General features: G+C 53.3%; 4 protein-coding genes across 4 annotated transcripts; 2 read left to right on the top strand and 2 right to left on the bottom strand.

Moving 5' to 3' along the window:
- On the top strand, nt 1-12395 carry ACET3X_006118 (uncharacterized protein). The gene is made up of 7 exons (XM_069452294.1): nt 1-2093; nt 2147-3864; nt 3967-4452; nt 4537-4639; nt 4709-8635; nt 8691-10422; nt 10716-12395. The coding sequence occupies exon 7, from the start codon at nt 10762-10764 to the stop codon at nt 11962-11964; it is 1203 nt and encodes a 400-aa protein (XP_069306478.1). The 5' UTR covers nt 1-2093; nt 2147-3864; nt 3967-4452; nt 4537-4639; nt 4709-8635; nt 8691-10422; nt 10716-10761; the 3' UTR covers nt 11965-12395.
- A 3336-nt stretch (nt 12396-15731) lies between these two features.
- On the top strand, nt 15732-18470 carry ACET3X_006117 (uncharacterized protein). The gene is made up of 2 exons (XM_069452293.1): nt 15732-15974; nt 16107-18470. Exons 1-2 carry the CDS (start codon nt 15894-15896, stop codon nt 17979-17981), a joined length of 1956 nt encoding a protein of 651 aa, XP_069306477.1. The 5' UTR covers nt 15732-15893; the 3' UTR covers nt 17982-18470.
- Nucleotides 18471-18531: 61 nt separating this feature from the next.
- Nucleotides 18532-20140, bottom strand: ACET3X_006116 (uncharacterized protein; the record flags this gene model as incomplete). Its single annotated transcript, XM_069452292.1, has 6 exons — nt 18532-18822; nt 18884-18934; nt 18983-19115; nt 19299-19621; nt 19794-20027; nt 20087-20140. The coding sequence occupies 6 exons, from the start codon at nt 20138-20140 to the stop codon at nt 18532-18534; spliced, it is 1086 nt and encodes a 361-aa protein (XP_069306476.1).
- Nucleotides 20141-22504: 2364 nt separating this feature from the next.
- ACET3X_006115 (uncharacterized protein) lies at nt 22505-26468 on the bottom strand (the record flags this gene model as incomplete). Its single annotated transcript, XM_069452290.1, has 2 exons — nt 22505-24516; nt 24563-26468. 2 exons carry the CDS (start codon nt 26466-26468, stop codon nt 22505-22507), a joined length of 3918 nt encoding a protein of 1305 aa, XP_069306475.1.
- Nucleotides 26469-26762: the final 294 nt, after the last annotated feature.

Genomic DNA, 26762 nt, shown 5'->3' with positions numbered 1-26762 from the left:
TAGTAGTGTTCATATTTCTACCCCTGCGAACAGCAGAACAATAAGAAGCAATAGACAGCATTTGAGATGTGACGAAATTACGAGCGTATCAAGCCGCGAAAGTTACCTTCATATCGTAACGTTTTCGGGTAATCCTCACAGAGAGTTAAAATCCTACTGTAGTTCAGTAGAGACATAACCTTCTGATTTACACGGACCTAGCAAACCAAGGTTGTCAAACGTCTCAACGACCATTTGAACTGCTCAGCCAAAGGCAAGCGACAAGGTGATCATAGCTGACGTAGAAGTCCGAGAGACAGGCATATCGATACAGCCCTCCAAGTCATCGCTTCAGTACCTCATCGACAGTCCACCTCGGTTCTACCGATGTGAGCACCATAAACTGTAGTATCACATGCAGTTTTCACGAAAGCACCACACCAGCTAGACCTTTCTCCAACATTCGCGGTCCTCGAACCGCATGCGACCCGTGATCAACAGCTGATAGCCTCGACGTTGCTACCCAAGGCTCCTACCTCCACATCCTTTCGCTCTGCGATACGCTCAAAAAAGAAGATCATCATCGCTTATCCATGTCATGTCCATACCCATCATAGCCAGCCTCAGTCACTGCCTGCAGCGAAACTGTCTCGGCGATGTCCCTTCTCGGCACCAATATACTCCAAATTAAACTGCCACTATACCCGTCATCCCGGCTCTGCACAGCGGAAATTTCCTGGTTTTGCTTCGGACGGCTTAAGGACGATCGAGTCGCCACGCTGGGAATGGGACGGCCCAGTCCGCGGCACCGTTTAGGACAACGTTGCTCCGGAGTCCGACATCAACAATGCCCGGCCAGCGCGCGAGGCGTCAAGACCATTCGTCGCGAGCAAATGCCGAACGAGCCGTTGCCATTCTGAGGGCCAATGGAGAAAAAAAGGTGTGGACCGCAAGAGCTGAACTACCCATCCTGGCGCTCTCCCAACACCAATCATGCCAACATCCATCACGAACAGTTCACTTGCGCCATCTGCAGTCAAGCCCTTCAACGAAAGAAATCGGTCGGCACGGTGCCGCCGATGCGTACAAAGTCCAGCTCTCCACAAAATCAGTGTTACTAACCTAACCACTCATCGCATGCGTCCCAAATCAGGCAATACGCCACTACCTAAAACAGCAGTTCAGGATGTCGTAGGTTTGCAAAGGATTCCGGAAGTAAGGCGATCCGGCTCAAAACAGGAAAAAATGTTTAATTTTTACCGCTTTGCAATGTGGAAGGATTTTTGTGGCGCAAAAAGGGCTTGGAAGATCATGAGGTAGGTTAGGTAGCTAATGGGGAACCATGGACGAAACGGACGGGACTGACCTCGAAACCGACTCGGCGAAAGCGAAAACGTACAGAAAAGAGGTTGAAGGATTTTAGCGCCTAGTTGCAGTGTACAGTAGTGCAGTGTGGTGACGACACACGAATGTGGAATGCCACGCGTTCCAGGCGAGAAGAGAGATGTACGCCATTCCTCACTTTGCCCGTTCGCCACACATCAGCCAGCCCGAAACGTACGAGCAGAGGCCGAAACGTAACAAGGCTAATGCCAGAAACATGCCATTCTCGCTTAAACTGGTTGTTCTAGAAGCGGACGCACGACACGCAAAAGGCCTAGGTCCTGCATCATCATCGAGAAGGAAAAAAAAACGTGCAGTACATGAAAGCCCATCCATCATGCAAAACAGACTGGCAGCCCAAAAGGCGAAACTATACTAATCAGCAAGGGCGACATGAATAAATGCCAGTCTACGACCTTTACGCGCCCGTTGAGCTAGCGTTACCACATTGCCGGGATCGCTGTCGCTCGACAAAACAGGCCCGGCTGCATCGTCAGACTTGACATCCAATAACACACAGGAGCGTAGATCTCTCTTTCTCGTCTCCTCTCCCAATGATATTGTACCTCGGTCTCGCACAAAACACCCCTTGCACTCGCCCCTGCTCCTTCGCCTCATTCACCCTCAAACTTAACCCCCAAACAACAACTATCGTCTGATCGACACTTCAAATATCTGGCCGATGTGATCTTAGCGAGGGGTGAGACGCAGGGTCCCTTTTTGCTCTCAAGGTTTCGAGCTCGTAAGACGTGCCTACGGCGGATACGTTGACTAAAGGAAATAGGAATCGGGCTGTCATGAAATGAACATGTAGGCCCACGGGTGATTTACCGGGCTGCAGATGCAGGATCGTGATGCAGAGAAGGTTTGTGCACGGGCTGTTGGTAGTGCAGGATGATGACGCGGGGTTCTTTCTGTACTGTACAATTACGTTGTTTCTACACACTGTGGAGGTTTCTGTCGACCTGGTATCCTGGTTATCTTCTTGAACGCGATACACACACCAGCGCGCTCAACAACACGACAGTGTTCTAGACTGTGACCCCCCTCAAGGACGACGGCACTCGGCCAGTTTTGCGGCGAGATATTTCTATCAGCCCCAGAACACTTCCCCATTCCGCTCCGCCAGCGACGAGAGGCAAGGGGCCATGTTCAAGATGACATACATTATCTCATCGGCCGACCGGCCAGTCTCCACATCGGTGTTGCAAAGAATTTCGCGCCTTCTACTGCATACGGGCAATAAGACTACAAAGTCGTGTAGACGACCGCGATGACGGGTGGCATCGGGCCTAATCCAGGGCTCCACTATCGCGAACACCGCGATACCCGCAATTCCTAAGCGCAGGCAGGAGCGCAACTCTGCGAAACACCGCGCCGCAATGCCCATTTTATCGCGCTTCGGCGTCAAAATGCCGGCGGGTGTAGGCGCAAAACCATCTCATCCACGTAGCTGCATGCCGTCTCCGACTCCCGGGGCGTAGATAGGATGGAACGGAGGGAATGAACGCCTGCTCAGCGCTATTAATAAGACCGGTTTAGCGTGGCATAACGGCTTTTCCTGCCTCGTGGGTTTAGGCGGGCAATTGGGCCCTTTCTCTCGCTTGCATGCCTGGATACGTGATTTTGCTTGCCTGGTTTCTTCGGCGCGCACACCCCGCCATTGTTTGGTTGGACGCATGGGGTCCAAGGGCCCTTGTCTTGTGTCAGACAAGACAGTGTGACGATGGAGATTGGTTCCGGACGGCTACGGCCCGCGTGACTGACAGATTGGGGAGTATTGTGCGAAATGCGACAGGGAGGAACGATCCCTCCGCCTGTCCTTGCCACCCTGGTTGGACGTGAGAAGGAGGATTGGAATGTCTGTGAGGAACAGTGCAAGGTGGGAGGTTTCGTATGCCTGGAGGGTGTCCGACTGGGCCTCAGCGAAAGCGAAAGCGATGTTTGAAGGGACTGTCATGACCTACGCAGTGGCCAGCCGATAATGCAGTCAGACGTTCGCGTACGCGCTGTGCTATCGTTTGGAAACTCCCTGGAAGCATCCTACAGAAGGCGGCGCTTGCGGGCGTTGGACCCGGGTGCGAGGCCTCGGGTTCGTGTTCAGCTTCCGATGGGCTTCCCAAGAGTGGTACCAGAGCGAGACACGAGGGGTTAGTACGCTCGTTGGCTCAGCCATGATTTTCGCCAACCGGGATTGCCGTGCTCGTGTCTTCTGAACGCATGCAGACGCAGCTCATGGAAGCTGAGAGCAGGGTGGTGAATCGCTTAGCGAGCGAATCTGCGATTGTTGCGCAGAGAGGGACGGCCATGTTTCGGCAGGGTATGAAGCGTCATAGTAAGGGTGTACGCGATGTCCCTTTCGCGGAGCGCTATTCATGGCGTCCTTGCTGTGTGTTCGTCTTCGCATCTTTCGACCGGGTGGTGAGAACAGGCGATAGGTATTGCCCATGCGTCGCCTGCCCGCGCAATTAAATCAGCATGTCGTGTCCTCATGTTGTTAACGTACGTCCAACCCCAAACTGCCGTGCATCATCAATCCACTCTATCCGTACCAATTCTTCCGCCACTCACAGACGCAAGGGCTAATTGTATGACCATTTGCAGACAAGTTTCGTGCTCTTACCGTGGCCTTGGGTCCTTGTGTTCGGGCGCTGTTCAGGTACTTCAACGGGTTTTCGGAACGGACATCGCGTGTCGTAGAGGGCACAACGTGGGGTAACATTCATGCACTGAATGCGATGCGTGAGATACCAGCGTCCACAGCGTCGTTGGGCATGGAAGCGAGGTGCAGATTCGTATTGATCGGTGTGACGGGCCTGTCGAGCTGAAGCTGGAACTAATTTGAGTCGTCGTGGTTGACTGGTGCGCTCATGCCCGAGCCAACCACCATAGATTGAGGTTTCATTCAACAATACCTCTAATGATAGCGCCAGGATCGTGACACTGCTCTGAACCGAAGAATCCGAACTGGAAGTGCTGGAAGAGAGACTCTAGGAAGATGGCCATCTTATCGGATGACATCCTGTTATCCTGAGAACTAAATCGACACTTGGATGCAGACAATGTCTTGGACTGAAGGAAATTCGAGAAGTGAGCCAAAGAAAAACAAGCGCATATTGCAGTTCATGCAAGGCTGCAGTTGCGTCAAATGCAGAAATATACTGACTTCTCAAGGCAGAGTTGGGAGCACACATGTGTTCACGTAGTTGGAATGAGATTCCCGGGTGAGAGTGATAACCTGGAGTAGAACATGCAGGCGCTCTGTATCGCTGAGCAAGTCAGCGAAATGCTCCGACAGCCTCGTATGTAAAGGTGATCGCCACAGCTAGGCTGACAGTGATATCAGCTCATCCTGATACCCAACTTAACCACCGGGTCTTTTCATGCCTACAGACGCGCCGATTCAGTAGTGAAAGTTTAGAGCCCAATACCGTAATGGTCGCCATTATTCCATGTTGTGACGAGTCAGTAATGGTCGAAGAGAATGGCGAGTCTCTGCAAAACAGGATTCTGTCGTGCCTCGAATGGTGCTCGACTCGGGATGGTGATTGGTGCTCGGGCCTATTGGGAGAACAAAACGATAAGCTGGTGTGCCGAAAGCGGTAACTGTAGGCTAGTGGGCGACGTTATGGTGCATGCGGATCGACGGTGTCTTCCGGATATTCTTTCAGTCCTGAACAGCTGAGTTCATTGTGATTACATGTACGGCTGGGCACGGAAGCGAAGCCGAATAGATAGTGGTCCACAAGCGCCGCTGAATGGCCCTGCTGCAGCAATGAGTCTGCTCAGAGTGGGTATGTCTGGCTCCTACGATGCGCTGTCATCCTCAACGACGCGTGGGCATGCTACTGTCTGTCCAGAAACGGTGAACGCTCAACCAGCTCTTGCCAACACAGTGAAGCGGTGATCCCTGTTCGAAGAGCTCTCCTGGCGCTGTTTTATGCTTCTGACAGGGCCCGTGACCAACGCAGACGTTCCTGAACATGCTGAGTGGAGCGTGGTGTTTGATGAAGCTCATATGGGGAAAAGGGCTAGGGGTGATACGGGAAGCTTGCACTGGAAAGGGATGAATCGGCCACTTTGGCGCGACATGAAAAGGGATGGGTACGTGTCGCGAGACGGTGCACGCCTTGGATCTGGGTTCCAAAAGTTGCAAAGAAGCAACGACGGCACCCTGATCGCCCTGAGCACGCAAGAATGTTCATGAGTCGTGGATCTCCATCCGGGTGTAGCCAGCCGGTCGATCATCGGTGTGGTTGATCATGGTACGCACAGATGGACATTCAGTAAAGAAAACGAGTATGACACAATGACTGCCTCGATAACCGGGCTTGCAGAGTAGGGACATGTTGCATGGACTTTGGTGGTGAATTGATGGCACGCTACATGTAGTGCGGGAGACGGTCCTGATGCGGATGTCCGACGGCCGTAACCGCGCACGGCATCGGGGACTTGTGAGTTTCAGTGACCATTGAATCAAGCGATACGGTGGTCGACCGACGCTTTGCTAGTACACGATGTTGAAGCCTGATTTTGCGGTCGAAACCAATTGTTAGTCAATAGATCAGGCGCGGGTGACCTCGCCGAAACACTATGACCGTAGGGCTTGGCGAGGTGCCATCGTGATCAACGCCATTAACGTTTCGAAGGACGGTGGAATTCCGAAACAGAAGATCATCCGTTGGGTGCTATTTTCCGCATAGGAGGGTATTGTAGGTAATGCATAATCCCAGCGAATCGTCGAAATGTTGACCGAGAACAACAAGGGCTAGGTCGGCATGGGCCGAGCAACGAGTCGTATGGAGAACCAGAAAAAATCTTGGCTGCTGCTTTCGGATAACATTTGCTGACCGCATTATAACTTTTGTTACTTTTGCAGCCCTCTGAGCGAGGGAGGAAAGGGGTTTTGGTGGGGCACGTCGATCCGATTCGGCGGACGCTCAGATCTGAGCTAAACGGCATTCCCTCGCTGGTGCCGCATCTTGCTTTGGACCAGCGAGGAGGATGCGCCGCAGCAGCGCGCTAGCGTACGCAGATGGGGTCGATGACGAGTCAGCAGCGACGCTTTGCTCTGTGATGTTCAGCGCGAAGGAATGCAGTGTATTGTACTGTGGTAGCACCCCGGACATGTCTGAAGCATGCGTGCGGTTGAGGTATGGAGTTGCAGATCGCATCTAGACCTGTTGTTGAACAGTGCTGCCACGCGTGCGTGGATGCCTGGAATAATGAGGCTGGTCCGGGCCACTGCGCAAACAGGTCGAATGAGTTTGGCCGCTGGTGTGCCGCTGTCAAAAAACTGTAAGCTGCAAACCTCAATGGGGGGAGACGTTTCGACAACGACCAAATGAATTGGGAGGAGCGGTAGGCGCCACCACCAATAAGGGGCTCACATCACAGGCGTAGAGTTCGGAGGAATAACAAAAAAAGCTTTCGAGGACGGAAAATGGGTTTCAGGAAGATTGAGGCAGCGGCTGGCATTGCTATTGGCCGGGCGCAGATCACTCGTCAATCTAATCTGGAAGATCGTGGCTGGGTATCCCTGTCTTTGCGTGTGGAGAGTTATTCGAGGAAATGCAAATCTAGACAGGCCTCACTCTTTGCTCGCCGAAGAGTTGTTCACGGCGGTATGTGTATCCGCAGACCCTAGTATGAATGTGCCGTCAATGACGATTTGTAGATATGGATGCAATATTGATAGTGGGGCAGTGAGATCCCCGAGCCACTGTCGGCAACACGTCAGAAGAGTAACTTGGTCGACATCGGTCATAGTTGCCGTGATGTGCACATCGTGTGCATGACGAGAGCGCATGCCGCGAGGCGTGGGGAGCACTTGCAGGGTACACGCTGCGAAAGTTTTGCCAATCCGTGGATCGCCCATCCCCTTCCACCCGCGCGTATCTTCTCCTTTGTGTAGGCCCCAAGAGAGAGGCAGTCCTTGCTGGGGAGTTTTCGCCGACGAAGCCATTATTGCGCGACTCGCGGGGTGCGGTTAATGTAGTGCGGAAGCATGCCGTTGTTGTGTAGAGTGCAATCTGGCATCGGGACGACGGCGACATGGGTGTAGAGCGAGGTCCGAACATGTTCGGGCGGAGCCATATGGAAGACGTGGTACTGAAGCGTGGCAGCTGTCATACAATGGTCACTTTGCAAATTGTCTTGCTCAGACAGTGCCATTGGCACAGCATGAGCCACACCTGATTGTTGGAACCACCGTTGGTCCCACAGGATGGGACAGGACGCGGCATGGTTCAGGATGGTCGAGCGTGTAGCTGCGGCTGACGTACGAAGCAGCCAATGGTAATAGAGGGCAGACAAGGATTTCAAAAACACTCGACCAAGCGGAAGACCCCGCGCTGTGCTCCGAGGAACAGAAGGGGTGGAGGGGTCTTGGATGACATTCGGTGGTACATGGTTTGGCGACTTGACGACTCAAGGGCACAGAGCAGTCTCCACCAGCACGCCGACAGACGAACAGCCGTTGCGTGAATCCGAACGCGACTTTTCAGGCGTGCATGTTTGGCGAGAGTTTGTTTCCGCGATCGCATTTGACCCTGACCGTGACCGGGGTACTGAATCAGCGACGAGCCACGAGTTTGGGTGCGCATGTAGCAGATTTGCGACCCATGGAGGTGTCATTCGCTGGGTGAGATTGCGGGCTCGGAAGGGATCGGCGACGGCGGCCGTTGAGCTCTGCAAGCGATTTCTAGCGAAGGTATGGGTGACCAAGCCAGGCCGCGCAAATGAAGATGTCGGGAGGACGGCGAGGTCGCTGGATTTGAGTGCGTGTGCAGCAGCAAGCGGCTGAGGCTCAGCGAAACAAAGCACCCACTCGGCCGGATGCTGTGCGTCCCGTAACGCAAGCCCGACTACTGGGATACGCTAGGCGCAGGAGGGGATAGCGCCAATAGCCCCGGATCTTGATGCATCAGCCACAGCCTGCGCCGCATGCTTGTGCAAACAGGGAATGGCGAAACTTCGGGCAATCCGAACGCAATGGAGCCCAGGTTCTGCTCGAGCCTCGAGAGGGGGGGGGAAAGCTGGAACCATGTCGCGTGGGGTATGCAGCAGTCTGGACGAGGCCGTCTATATTTGCGCACCGCCGCCGACATGGGTCACTCGTGATATAGGCCTCTCTGGCAAGTATCAGATTGAGTAGATGGACGAGCAGCGACCCCACCAATGGCGTAATAGGTCGACGTCGGACTGGGGGGCATGAATGGAGAAAGTTGGGCGAAGGCAGCCTCACTCGGCGCTGGAGAGGCTCCCGTTGCAGGTATGCAAGGACGATCGAGATGATAGCGTCACGGTAACCAAGATACCCGCTCCAGCACACGATCGCCCTAGCGAGTGACTTCGGCGAGCAACGCGTGCAGGCAGAGGGGAGTGACGATGTCTTCTGGCCATGAACCGTTGTGTCTTTCCCAAAACGTGTGCAAATCCCCCCCCGAGCCTGCCGAAAAGGGCTCCGAGGCAGGCGCGACTGGTCCACTAGCGATATTCCAAATGCCATGGCACGCCCTCAATGGTGCGCACTTTTCCACACGAGCGGTCTCGCTACTTTTCGCTACTGGCCCGCCGGCAGATCAGTCGCCAGCCCTCCAACGGCCGCCAGCTCAGCACATGTTCATCGTGACGCCTCCAGCACGGGGAGAGGGAGAGAGAGAGACAGGGAGAGGCAGGGAGAGAGACGGCACGCTTCACAACAAACCGGTCGCGTGTCGCACTCGCCAGAAAATAGAACAGCAGAAACACGGCCATGGCAAGGTGAGTGCACCGCGCTAGCCTCGGGAGAACGACAGGCCCGAAAAGGAGAAGTAAGGATGCCAAGCTCACCTCGCCGACCTCGTGTCCTCCAATGTGAGAGCTGTGACGATCCCACTACTCACGCCCGGTCCGCAACCAGCACCAGCACCCGTTTGATCGACGCCCAAGTGCTGACTGCAACGTGCATCGTGCGGCGCTCCAGAGGGCTGCCTCTCTGCTGGGTGGCAGTACCACTGGAAACACCAGTTCAGACACACACGACTGCCATTGGGCGTCTCAAGCGGGCAGCACACCTGTCCGACTCTGTGGGGAGAGACCACAACATGGCCATGTCAACCGCTTCTCATGGCATTACCCATGATGGCGCCCGCAGAGCCCAAGACGCATGTCCGGCCTTCGTGGACCAGGGTGACGGAACACAGAGCTTGTCATAATGAAAACGACGAGGCCGAGTCCACTGGATCATCCTGGGTGCCGCTGAGGCTGGCTGGCTGGCTGAGGCTGCTACTCAAACTTACGGCCGTCGACATGTTTGGTTTTATGGTGGGCAGGGAAGTGCAAGTATCGCGCCGAGTGGGGGTATCTTTGACTGTCTCCATGGTGTCTTCAGAATCCCACCGGCCTTGCTGCTAGCGTGCACCATCATGAATCGACAACGAAACGGCCAGGGGCCCTAGCGAGTGCGTCCATGCTGCGCGAGCGGTGGGCCGCCGACGGGGACGAGCGCGCTATCGGCGGCCAGGAAGCGTCACAGGGGGGAGCAATTCACTACGCCTGCTTCCAGGGTGGTAATGCGAGCAGGGCGCTGCGCTTGCTTTTTCTGCCGTCCCAGGTCGGCGCCGGGCGAGCGCCATACGCCATGCCACGATGTGATACAGGGTACTTGTCGAATCCGACGATCTGGCACCTAGCCAGGTCCATCGCTGCTTGTGTGCGTCGTCGACAACGATTACATTAGCCCTTTGCTGCTCAGGGCCCAGCTAGTCGCTCAGAGCGCCGCATGACGCCCCAGCCCTCACCGTCCACCATCTCACCAGTGCCTTAGCCGCATCGTCTGAAAAGCAGAATCCTCGCTCACATCTGCCCGTCCCGAACAAGTCAATAGCTCCTCGACCACCTTGGCGTCCAAGTGTCCTGACTATCCCTCCCCGCGCCCGTCGTGATATATACCGGTGCTCGCCTCTACCACGTTACCGTTGGCTCGTCTAACAACGTCAACCACCATTCCACATCGACTCTACCATACTCCCCTTCGACACCGACACTCGACTCTGTGCTTTAAATCCAAACAATACGGTATGTCAAATTCTCCTTTCCCGTCGTCGTCGTTGTTGTTGGTCATCTACTGCCCCTCTTGCGTTTGCCTATCAACATCACGGACGCTCTGGTCCACTTCCCTCTATCCACTCACCCTCTTACCTGCACACTCTCAACTTCGGTACACTCGATATGGTTGTGGTTTCACATTCATCCAATCTGCCTTCTCCTCACGGTGCTTGGACCTATTCAGGACTGACCCCCAAGGCAGAACATCACCACACTTCACAGGAGCTCGACCTCAACAAAGACTCTTCTGATCGTCTCCATAGTTTCACCGACTGTGACAGATTTCCAATTTCACATCAAGACTTCATCATGGTTGCTCACAGACGCGGCCCATGGTCGCAGCACGAGGATCAGTGGCTCGTCAACCTCGTCGCTCGCAATGGACCTCACAACTGGGTACGCATCTCACAAGAGATTGGCTCCCGGTCACCAAAGCAATGCAGAGAGCGTTATCACCAAAATCTCAAGCCCTCGCTGAATCACGATCCCATCACTGGAGAAGAGGGGGAGCTGATTGAGAAGATGGTTGCTGAGATGGGCAAGAGGTGGGCAGAGATTGCACGCAGATTAAAAGGACGCAGCGACAACGCTGTCAAGAACTGGTGGAATGGAGGCCAGAACCGCCGCAAGCGCAACCCTGAGCGCCCTGACCAGAGACCCCGAGAGCACATGCACCACCCGCAGACTGGTTACCACTACTCAGCGCCCCAGGGCCAGCCCCACCACGAAGAGCACCGCATGTCCTCATACCACGAATCACACCGACCATCGCTCAACACCTCGATGGGCTCACCTCATGCCATGAAGCTGCCTCAGCCCCAGCGTTTCGAGCCCTTTTCCGGATCGCGGCCTCAACCTCTTGACATGTCCGCCTACGGATCGCACGCTACCGTCCGAGCACGAGGATTCGAGACGCCCATGCCTTCTCCTTCTGGCTACTCCATCGTGTCAGCCGATGGTGCTCCTTCTCTCATCACAGATACTGGTTCAGAGTCCCGCTCACCACGTGGTGCAGCTTCACCTCTCGACATCACACTTGCCCCGTTGGTCGGCAGCAGGGAGGAACGCAAGAGCTCTTCGACACGATATCTGCCTACAACTGGCTTTGCGCCCGAAGACGACTCCTCATATGATGTTTACAGGCGACGAGGCTCACTACAACTCCCTCCCCTACACCGCAGCGATGCCTCAGCACCCAAGCCTGCCCCTGCCTTCCGGGAGCCAAACTACGAGCGACCACAACCACCCAGACTCCTCACCCAACCCACTCCTCAGCTCACTCACCACCACTCCATGCCTCAGTCTGCGCCAACAAGTGTTCCACAACGATCACTCCCTCCTTTCCACTCGCTCACCGAGCCAACGCTCCCGGTGCCGCAGTCCTCAAGCGCAACAACTAGCCCAGCTGCGCGACAACTCCCGTCGCCTTACGTACTCCCTTCAGTACCATCAGAGACCCGCAGCGCACCCGTCTCGCCCAAGGACAGGATGTCCCTGCGAAACATCATGTAGTTGTCTATCCTGTTTCACTTTGTCCAACATACCCCTTCTTGTCTATACGTCGCACATTTCAAACTACCTACTTCTATTAATGGCCGATGTTCAATGATCGACACTTTGCTCGTCACAGAGTTCTTCAACCTTGTCGTTTGTTTTGCATGGAACTAAAAAGGGACACATTGTATACGACTCTCAGGATACCCCATGTCGCATCTCCATTCACGTGCAACGGTAGGGAGGCACATCAGTCCGATTCTATTTCTGCTTGTTTCGACCATGTAGCATCACGCACGTCGAAATCCGACACATTACGGCGTTACTCTATTTGGCCCTAAAGAAGGCTTTGCTTTACACTGCGACAAGTTCGTCGCCAGTAATAATACCCAGCAGTGCGACAGCACTTGCAAGCGTCCTCTAGCGATGCCAATCAAATACAATCATACCACAACAAATGCACCCCTTTCCACAGTTTCCATTGTTCACATGACCAACTAGTGATACCGAGTACCAAGTACACATGCTCCACATCATTGACGAGCCACACCAGGAGTTCCCATCCCGAATACCGATCGACAAACACTAAGTTCCAGGCTTTCAAACGCTTCAGGGCGGCATGAGCTCACCGCCCTAATTGCATCTCAACCAGTTGTGGAACCCACCGCATGACAGATACTCACAAACGTCCAAGGTACCCACTACCACGATTTCTCCATCCACACCTCAACGTACGCATGGGGCGATCTCGCCACAATCACCGATCAGCCCAAGCAGTCGTACCCGTTGCAACACCTGCAGTGTCGCCTATACCACGTCCTCATTGGGCTAAACCCGCCCCAGCTGACGGACAATACCTTCCCTCTAAAATAATTGATTGGTTCCTCCTTTTCCGTATACTGTCACCAATATCGGCCGAGGTGGGGCTTCTGGACCGCTCAGCAAGATTCTGTCACCGTGACTCCTGCTACATGGAGATATCCTTCGGCACTTCTTCTGGTAGCCCATCTCCAGGGACTCCCTGGAGAGATCAGAGAACAAGTTGTCACAAAAGTCAATAGTACCTCGCAAGACCTCCCTACGCTGTTCTGGCATAGCGACAATGGAAATTACGAACTATCCACGCACCTCCTGTTTGTACGCACAGGTACATACACTAGGATCCCCTCGTTCCCACGAGCTTCACTAATCACTGCCTCTTGTACCGTCCGGGGCGGCACATCCGCTCTCGTTTTCGTCAAACCGCGCATCCGAGCAAATCGCTCCGTTGCAATCTGCGACGCAACGTTCTCCCCCGTCGTGTGATTGTTCAAAATCGTCCACGTCAACGTCCCACCCGGGGCGCAAATCCACACTACAGCAAGGGTCGGCGACTAGAAAGGCCACCATGACCTGCTGCTACCTGCTATCGCTAGCAAAGAAAACAAGACACTGGGTCCTACAGGGCTTCGATCATGCGGCTACTGGTGGCTTTACCGCTTGTGGGAATTAGACTTTGATCTACATGCTAGCGCGCGACGGCTCGCGAGATGTGCGACTAGCGTATATCTCTATGTCCACAAACGTGAAGGAAGCGTTGAGCGGCCACGCGCATATTGTGCATATGGCATAGTGGGCAACTCTGGTACCCTAATGCGGACATTCACGCACTAAAGCAACAGCGCCCATGAGAACTTTGGTACTGGGCCCACGCCGTCGAGAGGATGTCGCCGTTCATCCCCATGGTCTACCGACCCTTCCCTTCTGCTGCTAAGCAACACGCCGGCGCAGAGGCGTCGATCCAAGGTCGCCGTCCTGAGCATACTGTATTTCAGTTTCCAGTCTCTCGGATCGCGATGGCAAGATTCCAGCCCGTCACCAATACGACTTCAATGGTACCATGGACGGCGGTATTGTGGGACATTGGATTTGCAGCTGGTGGAGGGCGAGTAGACGCGTGCACATCGCCATTTACCCTCGAACGTTGAATCCTGCGGGTCCGGTGATCCGGCGTATCTCGCTCTCGTGGCTGTGTTCTCATTTCTCAATATGGCGCCATGATTGTCAATGGAGGATTCACATCGGGCCCTTTGTCACTACGTGTGCCAATGTTGTACATTTTTCGATCGGCACAGGCATCACAACGTCTTCTATCTAGCGCAGATCTCGTCGGACCTTCTCCGCAACCTGGTGAGACTATGTACCTGGTCTAACTGATGACATGTGCATGCAGCTTCCAAGGTGAAACCCTTTTTCTTCTGCCTGGGATGGCATGCCCAGATCTGAGATAGTAGTTATGCGCGAAACACGTCGTCTTCACAACTGCACTACAGATGTAGGGGTATGCAGGACTGTCAGACGGGTGTCAGACCAAGACCCTCGCACCCAGACTTTGAGAAGCTCGGCTCGCCCGGTAACGTGCTGGTGCCCTCGGTGAAACGCGCATGGGGCGGTTGCGTCAACAGTCGTGTGGGGACAGTGCCTTGATGCGAAACTTCGTCTGTTCGTGCGTACGCAATCAAGACGTTAGATGTCATGTAACCGTAGATATCTCCCCCAGACGGGCGTACATGCGCACTCTAACGTCTGGAGCCGTTCTGCTCGCTTCTGCCGATATTGGGGCGTGTCACGACTTCGGCGACTTGCGACTAAAGTATCAACAGTGCGGAGTTACTGCCGTCTTGAGTGTGGTGTGCATACTTTCCACTTAGGCCCATCTTTGTGCTGCAAGGGGCTCTTTGCTATATCGAGTGGAAACTTCATAGGCGTGTTCTGTGTAGCTCTGTGATCGATGACGTTGCCCTTCCTTTCCAATCCGGATAAATGCATCTGCAGTATCAGTAAACTTCGTTCGACTCCTCTCATCGCTACCAAAATCAGGGCCCTCTCTTCGTCGCATTCGCTTTGAGCTGCACAAGATGGTCGGGGTTACAGCTCCGGCTCTCTCGGCTTTACCGTGGGCGTCGTTGACTCGACCGCTTGTAGCTAGCGGACCTTTTACCTCAAGAGCAACACTGCATCCGTAGCCAGGAGGCATCCCGCGAAAAAACGGGTCGTGGAAGCGTTACTCCTGCAGCCGTCATTTTTCTCCGTCAACTGTCGTCGTGGCAATCCGCACTGTACACAGTAAGCGGCAGCCAGCAAGTCCATGCGTGCGCCGCCTACCTGCATTGTCCCTAAAGACCGTCCGCCCGCCCGCCCGCAAGCTTTTCGCAGCCTTCAATGCGCCCTCAATGGATTTTTTTCCCAGCAGCCCGCCCGCCCGCTGCTGACCTGCATCTCACCCAACCAGCCAGCAAATTCCCTGGGAAAAGTTTTTCGGACGTCGATCAAGGTCGTACGAAATGGTGAGACACGAGCTTCTCGCTTACGGGCTGTAGGTAGCGAGTTGCCAGCAACGCGGGCTCGGTATTGCGCAAGCCCAAGCAATAACGGCTGTGTTAAGTGTTTGTGCGAGGCTTGTACGCACAACGTTCCTTTGAATCCTTGGGACCAATATGTGCGACTTCCTGGATTATATGATGGGTAAATGATGACACCTCACACACGTTCCATGCGTTCCACGCGCATTCCGCTGCCTGATGCAGATGCAAGCCATCGGACGATTTGCTGGAAACGTCGCTGTCCAAATTGCAGACGTGGTGTTTTGAACGGTGAGCTCTTGGTGATGCAAATCGTCATGATTGGCCAGGTGCGCTTTAACCGGAACGGGAGTGGTGGGAAAACTAGCACCGTACCACGTGACGCCGTTCCCCCAACGCGCATTCCAGCCCTGTAGATCGTCAACGACATCATCTTATCCATCACCAACGCCTGCATCTGCATATACGAACATCCCACGTCGCATATTGTTTCTAAACATACCTTGTCGTGCTCCCTTGCTTCCTGGTGCCGTCTCTGCCCTTCTGTTGCACGCGAGGTGTGTGCCACGTTTTCGTGGTTGCTGATGTCTGGGTCCAACAGCGGGCATGTCGGCTAACGGGTTGTATAACCCGGATCAGAGTGCAGTGGACACTCGTTGGATAGAGCCCTGGAGCGAGGCGTTTAGAGTAAGTGTCAGCTGCCCGTGTCGCGTAAAGTGTCCGGTGAGGAGTGTGCTCGGTGTTGGGCTTCACAGGGTCAACGCGCTATTATTCCGGGTGCACACATAATCTAGAGAAGGCTTTGCTGACTGATGGTAGGCACAACGCGATATTGGACTGCGTGTACCGATCAACCACCAGACTGTAGCAGCCGTATCGCTGGTACAAGCGTGCTTTGCGCAAAACCAATACGAACATAATGCTTTCCAAAAATGCTTCTCAAACTTGTTGGCTGTCGGCGTCCGAAAATTCACAGTCGACACGTATTGGGATCCGCTACGTTCAGTATGGAGTTTGTGCCCAGTTGAGCTACCCCAGTCGAATGAAGACACATCGGCTGAAGGAAACCTGCCTATAGCGACTGGGCCGACAGTAGCACCGTCAAGTGATAGTATGAGCGCGGAGATTCCGCTGTCTACGTTCGATCCTCCAGGCAAGGCAAGAAAGCGCCAAGAGACATCCACATCAGCTTCCGTGTCTGTAAACCCATCATCGAGTTCAACAGCAGTGGTGTCTTCTGTCGCAGCATCCACTTCATCATCTTCAACGAGTGCAGCAACACCAACCATAATCGATTTTCCGAGTCCCAATGGACCACCGCTCATACAAATTGGGGGTTACAATTGCACGTCTCTGATGACGCTAGACTTACTTACCGGCATATTAGAAAAGTTTCTCGAAACAACAGCTACTACGACTAGTGCTGCGATACTCATGTTTACTTTCAACGTACATGCTGCTTCATCCATCACCGACCCAGACGGTCCGGCACCGGATCTGTCTCAGAACCAACTTCCTGAATCTGGGCAACTGCTTAGCGATGTGTTGCAGGGCAACCTTTCTGATGACACATTCACGCCGTCCATCTTGGCCGACCAACGTGCGAACTTGAACAACTCGTGGTACGATGTCGATTGGAATAATCGTCCACTCATGGGTTATTACGAGGACTCCAAGAATGCTAACGGAGAGCTATTTACGGAAAATGGGTGGCCAAACGAAGCTTACATGGAGTTCAAGCAGCTGTATCGAGTTGTCACTAGTTACGGTACCGTTGCCCCACAGATGTCGAAGTACAATATAGGACCAGATCTCGACTATGTCTTCCCTCCTGGAACTATCATCGACGAAAAGACACCATCATTTGGCACGGATGGACGTGTGACTTCCGGTTGCTTGTTTTCTTCTTCCGACGACACCGTCACTTCAACAACGAACTCATCTTGGGCCCTTGCCGACGCTCCAGCACTCGATATCAGCACAAACCCAGACTTCTCGTCGCCGATACCCTCGGTTACTAATCTTACCGCCTGTGGGATAACCCCCTTCCTCAACCAAACTCTCGGAGACACGACTGCGGACAAGAATCCCTTACCTTATGCTGCATATGTAAAGTCTACGTTGTGGTCATTCGCGCCTGGTCAACCCCTCAACTCCTCCAAGGAGGGCGACGACACCAATGACAACCGCTGCGTCGTCATGATGATGAAGGCACCCTACGCAGGGCGCTGGCGCGTAGAGGACTGCAGCCAACACCATCGTGTGGCCTGCCACGATCCCCGACAACCTTACAACTGGCGCATCTCCGACGATTCAACATACTATCGCAACGCCGAATACTACTGCAAAGATCCATACCAATTTAGTGTCCCACACACCGCGCTAGAGAACTCCCATCTGTATTCTGCTTTCCAGGCCGCCGCTCCTAATGAAGATGCCCTTTACATCAACTTGAATGCTCTAAGTGTGCCAGACTGCTGGGTCGTTGGACTCAATGGGACGTGTCCGTACCTTGCTACGACAGATACGAATCGGACGCGGATCGTTGTAGTGCCGACTGTAGCGGCTGTGATTATCTTTCTTCTGGCTGCGCTCACCTTCTTTGTCAAATGCGCTGCGAACCGGAGGGAGAATAAGAGGGGACGGAAGAGAAGACTGGTTGATGGTTGGGAGTACGAAGGTGTTCCTAGTTGATTGGAAAACGGTAACCCAACGTCATCATCTTGGACAAGGGATCAGGGTATGTATATATAATAGTATTGACTAGAAACCCGATGTCGGCATTAGCCTTCTATACCTCACCACATCGTTCAATCTGACGTTCAACGCGGCGGCACGCTATACAGGGGAAAAACCGAACACTCTGCCAGGCAACTACAGGGAGAGCAATGAATCTCTCTCATAGAGCGATACTCAACCTGGACAACCACAGGGGTAGCGCTCGACCTTTCCCTTATAGCGTTGCGGTATCGCGATAGGTTTTGTTTTGTTACACTGGTCTCGTCTACAACGCCTTTGTTGTCGAACGCCAATTCTCTGATGTGCGGTACTTCTCTTGATCAGAGCCTTCTTGCGTATGGAACATATGGGTTTCGAAAGTCGTGAGTGGCTCGTCGGTCATGGGTCATCGCCAAACCTAGTAGAGCACAAAAATGACATGAAGCTGGAAATATGGTATTGACTTTCACTAGATATCCCCCGCTGACAAGCCTTGTTTTCCCATTGTGTCGATGCGCATGACGCATTATTCCCCTCCACTCTCTGATGCCGATTCTTCGTCCACGATTTCGTTGGGCTCAACTTGTCTAACAGTCTCCATGAGTCTGTTGAGGGTGCCATATATGCCGTCAAGAGGGGAAAGATCCTGGATATGCTTATAGAATCCCCTCATTTTTTGGAGTTCTCTCAGTTTTTTCTTGAGTCTTTCGATTTTCGCCTGCTGCTCTGCCAAAGTCGCCTGCTCTTGCTTTATCTTGCTTTCCATCGAGGCGTCTGGCTTCTTGGTGGTCGTGGGAGGAGGATTAGGCTTCAATTTCTGTTGCAAACAGGTAAGTATCTCGTATACCCAGAGAGATTTTTCTGGGACGGCAACGAACCTTGGCCGGGGGTTGGCTTGGTGTGTTGGACAGCTTCCTTGCCTCTTCCAACTACGAGCTGTCAGTATGGAGGTATTGAAACCAGGGGGGGTAACTTACACTCCTTGTCAGCTGTGCAATATCCCAAGTCGCAACCTCCGTCATTGTGTCCAGCATGCCCGTGTCGGGGTCCAGAATTCCGTTGGCTTTCTTTACCTTCTGACGTTTCTTTGTCCTCAGCCTCCGTTCGATACTGTCGTGAGCGTATATGTTGTACACTTAAACTTTCTTTTCTTGCCCAATGCGGACTGCGCGAGCTGAAGCCTGCATTTCCTGATGCGGGTTCCAACTGGGCGTCAAGTGCACCACGCCGGCGGCCCGGATCAGGGTCAAGCTCAGAGCTCCGCACTTTGTGGTGACCAACAGGAAGGCGTACTTGCCAGCTTGGAAGTCCTTGATCACCTGGTCTCTTTCCTTGTCGGGAATTGTGCCGTCATATCTTGCAATCTTCTGCGGCTCTTCAAACGTTTCTGTAAGGGCATTCTCCGCAATGTCAAGCGCGGACAAGAACTCCGAGAATATCAACATGGATCCTCCATGTTCTTTTCTGTGCTTCTTGCACCAGTGGACGAGCGTTTCCATCCTTGTCGATTCCTTCCATGCCGTTTTGGTTTCTTTGCGGAGGCGGTCGCGGTTGCTTCGCGTGATGTCTGAATGTGCAGCGCTCGTTTCGTCAAAAACAATCGTGGGTTGTATCGGCTGACTCGTCAGCGAGACTGTCGTGCTCTCCCATCTCTCCGTATCTCCATCGAAGGCACATGTCATGGATGATGGCCAGACGGGCTTCCGTTGTTGCTTGACGTGTCTGGGTAAACTCCAAAGCAGAGCCAATCTCCCCTGCCTTGACGCTCGCTTGTTGTTCGACTCGTACCTCCTCGTCCCAGAGCGTACGTGTAAGCCGTTGGGCCACCCTCTCGGTGGGCGAGAGGTCGTGTTTCACGACGGTTGTATCAGCTTTCTTGAAGTCAGCGACCGGTTGTCCATCAAAAGTATCAGTGGTCCTGAGGCGTATCGTGTGGGCCTTGAGAGAGTGTGCCAGAATGGCGTTGGTATGGCCGCGAAGTGTCCGGAATGCTGTTTCGCCCTTAGTTTTAAACATGAAAAACTGCTACACGTCAGTTTTTGTTTTGGTCATTCCTCGTAGTCGCATAGCGCGCATCTTACCCGGTAGAACGTCGCCACGTTGTTCCATGGGCGGATTCGTAGAAAATGGTACATGGACTGGATGTCTGAGTAGTCATTCTGGAAAGGAGTGCCAGTCAACGCCAAGCGGTAGTCAGCTTGCAGCTACAACGTTTAGATTTTCTCTTATATATTAATACTCTACCTAGGCAACTATAGAGAGAGCAACTAATCTTCCTTATATCGCGATACTCTACCTAGGCAATTACAGAGGTAATGTTTATTTTTTCTCTTACATATTAATACTCTACCTAGATACCTATAATAAGAGTAATTAATCTCTCTTATATAATAATACTCTGTCTAGACAACTACAGAGGTAGCATTTAATTTTTCCCTTGTATAGAGTGGCGGTATCGCAATAGGTTGTGTTGTTTTGTTCCTATTAGTCGCTCTAGTATACAATGCCTTTGTTATTAAACGCAGGGGGGGTTTGACAAAGCTATCCAACTCGACTATTGTTCGCTTTGTAGACCAAGTCGCATAACATGGCTACCTCACTCGTTCGTACGGCTGATCGTTATACAACATATCACCACTTAGAGTGAATAACACTATACCATCACTGATATCGCTTCTGTCAGTCACAACTGAACATGACTGCAAATCAACGTCCGAATATGCGTAGCAGGGGCTTCCACCAAAGGACTGCGCTGCCACACGCGAGGCAAGTAGCCAAGAATATTGCTGCTAAACAACTTCCAAATATCCGGCCTATTGCAAGGTTAGATAAAAGTAGCAGAGGTCTGCGACGAAATGGTAATACATGTTTTCGACTTAGCGGTCTACAAGCATTGCTACATTTGCCAAAATTCCTTCAATGGATCCTCTCGCACAACACAACGCATGACCAAACGCCGATTTTTCCATGTCGTCCCGCTCATATAATCCATGCACAATTGGACACGCAAATGTCCGATGAGTCACTGTCAAAAAACCCGGACATTGGCAGCGTAGACGATTTGCCTGATAAGGAAATGACTCGGCTGAAGAAAGAACTTGAGAAGAAAGGAAAGAAACGTCCAGGTAGTACACTAAAACGCTGTCCCGCTTGCGCAGTGAAGGCTCTAGTGCAGTACTACTGGAGTGCTGGCAATCTCAGCCCTTCGGGTGTACCCATGGATATACCCTCTACCAATGCAGAGCTAATCGAAGTTCACCAAATTGACAACATGCTGCGGCAATTTACTCCAGGAGCGGCTGTGGGAGCAGCGAATGTACAGGAAGACCCAGAAGAAATGCAAACGCGACTACTAACGGTATGTCTCGAGTCCGTCAACCACAAGTCTTCTCCGCAATATTAGATCATCTTACGCTAATACAAGCAGTCTCGGGGCACACAGGGATTGGAGAACTCGCTACGAAGCTCTGTTTATCCTGAAATCCGAATGCATCTGGCGTGGTGCATGCGGTCATCAGCAACCTGTCCCATTTGGCACCAACGTCGACAGTATCGGTTTCAACAACATCGCAATTCTCGACGAAGGTAACCCAGACAGCGTTGAAGATGCTATACGAAGATAATTCAGCCCAAGCACACTCGCTGTGGGCAATTGTACCCAATGTATGACCCAGCAGCAAAGGACGCAGACTATACGTATCGAAGGATCACCAGAGTATCTCCGCATCAAACTCAGTGTCGTTAACCAGGACGGAACCAGGAACGATAATCCTATAAACCTTCCCGATGTTCTAAATTTATCCGAATATCAAGCCGTTGTTGGCGACCCGCCGCCTCTCAAGTATCGACTGAGCAGCGTACTTACGCATGGTGGTACAAACGAAGCTGGTCACTGGGTTGCGAGCGTACGTGGCCCTAAGAAAGTCTTTTACATTAACGATCATCGCGCCATTCAGCGGCCTTTGTCGCACTTGAAGGCGAACCCCCAGGTGTATGGGCAAATGGGAATGCAAGCTGTGGTTTTGATGTACAAGCGCTTTGAGACGAGACTCTAGGGTTTGAATCAGTCAAAGAAAGGACATGAAGTTAGCACATCGGCGACCGTCGTATGCCGTTCGTGTCTCCTCATCTTCTTACAACGTCGTAGTAATTGCAATATGTGTTGTATCCATTCCCCCAAACGTTCCATGCACGTGATATTTGTTCCGTGCGAAGTCCTCGGCAAGCCATTCACAATCTTGTTTCTTGTTAAGTCGCGGGCTAAAACGACTGTTTCCAAATAAGGTGGACGCAATGTAAAAGGTCGTTTATGGGACCGAGATGTCGGGATTCTCTTACGATGCAATAGACATCAAACCAGGCAATTGCATCAAGGAACGGACTGTGATGAGAGATTGCCCACCCAGCAAAGCAAAACAGCGATGAATGATAAAAATAAATTCTCATCGCTTCCAAACACAACAAGAACGACGCCCGCTATGCAAAAAACCCACTTTCTCCTATAACCCCTGCACCTTGCGATAACTCGGGGGCTTCAGCGTCCTCCGCAACAACTTGACCGCATAAGGCGGCACCAAACTAATCGCCGCAATAACCGCAAACTTCCACCAAAACGCCAAACTGCCCACAAACGCAAGATCAAAGTAGCCCGTCAAAAACGGCACCGAGCCAAAGTAAATCACGGCCGTGCCCAGAATACTAGCAATCATGATCCAATGCCACGTCGTAACCTCCATCGCCACCATGACGAGTTCGTTAACAATCAGCACAGAGAAACTGACGCTGACCATTTTAAGGAACGTGGGATCGGGTTCCGCGGGGGGTGTAGTTGACAGGCCAACGCCAACGAGGAGTTGCGATAGTCCCTGGATGATGGAGCCCTGGTAGATGGACACTGCGACCCAGATGAAGAAGGATTTGTAAGACAACGATCTCCCCGTTTTGAGTTCGGCGTAGAGTTCCGGATATAGATTCGCCACACTCTCGTCCACGTCTCGATCCAGCACGAGGGAGAAGACAGGCATCATGGTGTAGATGGTACTATAGCCGACGAGCAAAAAGTCCTTGTACAGAGCATTGGGCTCAAAGTTGCTGGAAATGGAGTAGACGGTCTGGCAGATACTGATGATGAGACCACGGTGGATGACGAATTGACTCAGTTTGGCAGAGCGCTTGTAGCTGTTGCGACCGTGCCAGACGAGTAGTTTCACAAGGTAGCAGAATTGCTCAATGGAGAAGTCGGCTGCGAGGGAGGCTTGGCGACCTTCTTTTCCGACGATACCGACGCCGACGTCTGCGGCTTGGATCATGGACACGTCGTTGCCGCCGTCGCCAATGCAGCATACGCGTTTCTTGGTGAATTCGCGGATCAGCCGGGCAACGTCTGCTTTTTGCGTTGGGGAACAGCGGCAGGCTACGACGGTGGGCAGCTGGACGGCTACAGAGATGAATTCCTGGCGGAAGTGTTGGAGGAACAGCGCGAGGGATTCTCCATCGATGAGGAGGCACGCGTCTAGTTTTCCGCGGAGGAAGTCGAGCGAGGAGGAGGCGAGGTCTTTGCGTTTTAGCTTAGCAATTGTGTGGACGTATTGACCGCGAGCTACTAGTTTGGATGAGACAGCTACGCAGCGGGCGGTTTCTACTTTGTCGCCAGTCAACATCCAGATCTTGATGCCGGCATTACGAAGGAGTTCGAGAGAGGGCTTGACGTCCTTCTGGAGCTTGTCCTCGACACCAGTGACGCCGAGAAGTTCCAGGTCGTTCTCCAGGTATTCTTTTACTACGTTGGCAACGGCGGCATCGCGGTTGTTGAGGGCAAGGGATGCCTGAGCATGCTTGACGGAGAAGTCTTGGTAGATTTGCGCGGATAATTTCTTGCGACCGACAACGAGTGTTCGGAGGCCTTCGCGTGCCATGTTTGCTGTCTCCTCGTCGAGCCAATCATTGGCAGCAACGATGGAGGTCATGACTGTATCGGCACCTTTTTGGTAGAACCAGATCTCGCCATCGTCATCAGTGGGCGATGATGCCGGACCATGATAGAACTTTACAACGATGCCCATGCGTTTGCCTTCGGAAGTAAACGGAAAGACGTTCAAGATACGCACCTTGACCACAGTATTGCCGCTGTCGCACGATAGTAGGGTCATTGATTCGCGGTCACGGGACAGTAGCTTCAGGCCGACAGCCTCGGTCCATCTCACAATGGCAATTTCATCGGGGGAAGAGGCTTGGTACGTGGTGACTGTCTCTCCATTTTCTTCTTCTGTAGTCGGTGTTACATTGTGGCAAAGCGCTAGGGCCAGCACAACATCGCGAACCCGAGATCCAATCTCTCGGCGTGTACGAGTAGCTGAGGTCAGAGGTGCGGTATATGCGGAAGATGGCGTGACGAGCGACGGAGCTTCTCCAGCGGGTGGTGTAAAGCATTGGTGAACGTACGACGATACTTCGTCCATTGCTTCGTTTGCGTATGAAACCGTACCGACATGTATCTTTTTCATAATCATCTCTGGGTAGTGTCAGTCCTGTTGGGGTTCGTTTGTTGTTGGACATACCGTTCTGTGTCAGAGTACCCGTCTTGTCGCTCAACAGGTACTCAATACGGCCCAAATCCTCTGGGATTGTGCTAGTCCGGACGATGGTGCCTTTGATGCTCTCATCATGCTGGATGAACCACGCATAGACTGACTTGCCCATGTCGAGGTTGACACGCAGACCTACTGGCACAATGGTAGAGAACAGGATGAGGAAACGCAGCATGGATGCCCACCACTGCCGGCCTTCAATGACCTGGAAGCGCGCAAGGGCTACTAGTATGAATGAGAGTGACAGCGTGAAGATACAGAGCCATTTTGTAAGAGAGTTGATCTCCAGCTCTAACAAGCCAGTCTTGGATCGGGAAGGCGATGTGGAGAGCGCTTGGCGAGTTTGGGGGCCGGTGTATACAACGACAGCTAACAGACTGCAGCTTGAGGCAACAACCGTGTTTGCCCAAATGGTGTTGTCGATGCTCAAGGATGCTGAATGTACTTCCTCAGGGGGGGTCGTCTCTTCATTCTCATGGGGGTCATACTGGCGCCGGGTCTTGGGAGGCAGTTCAACGGTTCCGTAGAACTCATTGACCTTCTTGTCCGGTTTTCCAGCGACGACGCGGAGCCGCGTGTACTCGCCAACATCCAAATTTTGGGTGAGTGGTGAAGTCAGGCGCAGCTTCCAATCGGTTTCACCGTCCAGCTGGTCAGTCCGGATGAAAGCTTCGCCTGAGGTCCCGGTAGCTGTGGCACTGTCGACCTTGGCTGTGTCTCCAGAATCCAGGCCGTCGATAAGCGCGGATGACGAGCTCTGCGCTTTGGGTTCGTCTTCCGCGGGTGCTGCGTTTTCGCTCGAGTAGCTCTTGAGGAGCACCATGTCGGCAGGCACTCGCTGGTCCTTGCCAAGCTTTACAACATCTCCAACCTTGAGGCTCCGAGAGGGTTTTACGACCTCCCAGTAGGTGCACGTGGCCAAGCCCTTGCCTGAAAGCCGCTGCTCTTCGTCGTCAATGTCGACAGACCGACCTTGTTCCTTGGGTTGCTTCCTCAGGCGCTTCTTCTTCTGCGAGTTCTTGCCTGGCGCAACGCCGTTGCCGAGGCTGTTCTCTTCAAACTTGAGGACTGTATAACCTTCGGAATTTGCTTCTGCGTCTCGCCGCCTTCGCGCAATATCGTCCATTGCCTCTTTGCCCAGAGTGATGGATATGACAAAAGCCAGGGGAAAGATGTAGGTCGAGAGGTAGCCGATGCGTAGGACGGGTATGATTTGTGACAGGGCGACGAGCAGAAAGTACATGTTGATGAAGAAGGAGAATTCATTGTATAGAGTGCGGGGCAGGAAACTCCAGGGGGTGTATTTTGCGTTGGATACGGCGTTTGCAGGGAAGCGCGAGGTTTGGAGCTGGCCGACGGAGACGGTACGCTGGGTGGTTGGATCATGCTCTTCTTCGGCATCCGACTCTCCGTTGCCGTCGCCCAGCTGTATCGGCGCATTGTTCTGTCGCGAGAGGAAGCTGGGCAGGCGCATGGCTGAGCCGAGGCGGGACAGTTTGCTCGGCGGTGGCCGCCGTCTTCTCCGTACTGTATGTTGTGCAGACAGCAGAGGCGCGTCGTCGTCGCCAGACTGGCCATAACTGCCGGCAGAGTCTCTCTTGGACCCTTCCTCGTCGTCCAACAGCCCCCTCAGGTCGTCCTCTTCCGGCTCTTCCTGTTTCTTGCTTGCGCGCAACCGGCCCACCCTGAGGTTCCTCAGCGGTATCCTGGCGCCCAGTTCATGGTATGGTCTCCTTTGATCTCTCGACTGCCGGTGGGGTGGTGCAGAGGCGGACTGCGAGTGGGTGGCCAGAGGGTCCAGCTCTTCTAGGTCGAGTTCCAGGTCCGAGTCTTCGTCTGGCGCATTCGGCTGGTGGTACTGGTGGGGTGCGGCCATGGCTCATGGGCGAGCAAAGACGGTGCCGTGGTGCAGGAGGGGTCGCTGGCTAGTTCCACCTCATGTGTCTTGGGCGTGGGCGTGGTTTTGGCTATATTGGCTGCCTTCGGGGGTCCGCGGCGTTTCGGGGGTGTCTGGATGTGACGTCTGGGCGACGGGGCGTTATGTTTCGAGTGCCGACAAATATCTGGGGTATGTCGACGGGTCAAGTATGCGTCGAGATGGGCGGCGGGCTCTAGAGTGGAGGGCGCAGGCGGTGCGATGTGAATTGTAAAGCCCATGTATGTGTCTTGA

Source organism: Alternaria dauci, chromosome 5 (genome assembly GCF_042100115.1).
Source record: "Alternaria dauci strain A2016 chromosome 5, whole genome shotgun sequence".
NCBI classification, from domain to species: domain Eukaryota; kingdom Fungi; phylum Ascomycota; class Dothideomycetes; order Pleosporales; family Pleosporaceae; genus Alternaria; species Alternaria dauci.
Note: the sequence above shows the minus strand (reverse complement) of the source record. Positions and strands in the feature narration are given on the sequence as shown.

What these genes read in the sequence shown, in the direction of transcription:
- ACET3X_006118 (XM_069452294.1), top strand. Translation starts at nt 10,762, where the DNA reads ATGGTTGCTCACAGACGCGGCCCATGGTCGCAGCACGAGGATCAGTGG.
- ACET3X_006117 (XM_069452293.1), top strand. Translation starts at nt 15,894, where the DNA reads ATGTCGGCTAACGGGTTGTATAACCCGGATCAGAGTGCAGTGGACACT. An exon ending in CCTGGAGCGAGGCGTTTAGA is followed by an intron (nt 15,975 to 16,106) that starts GTAAGTGTCAGC and finishes GACTGATGGTAG; the next exon opens with GCACAACGCGATATTGGACT.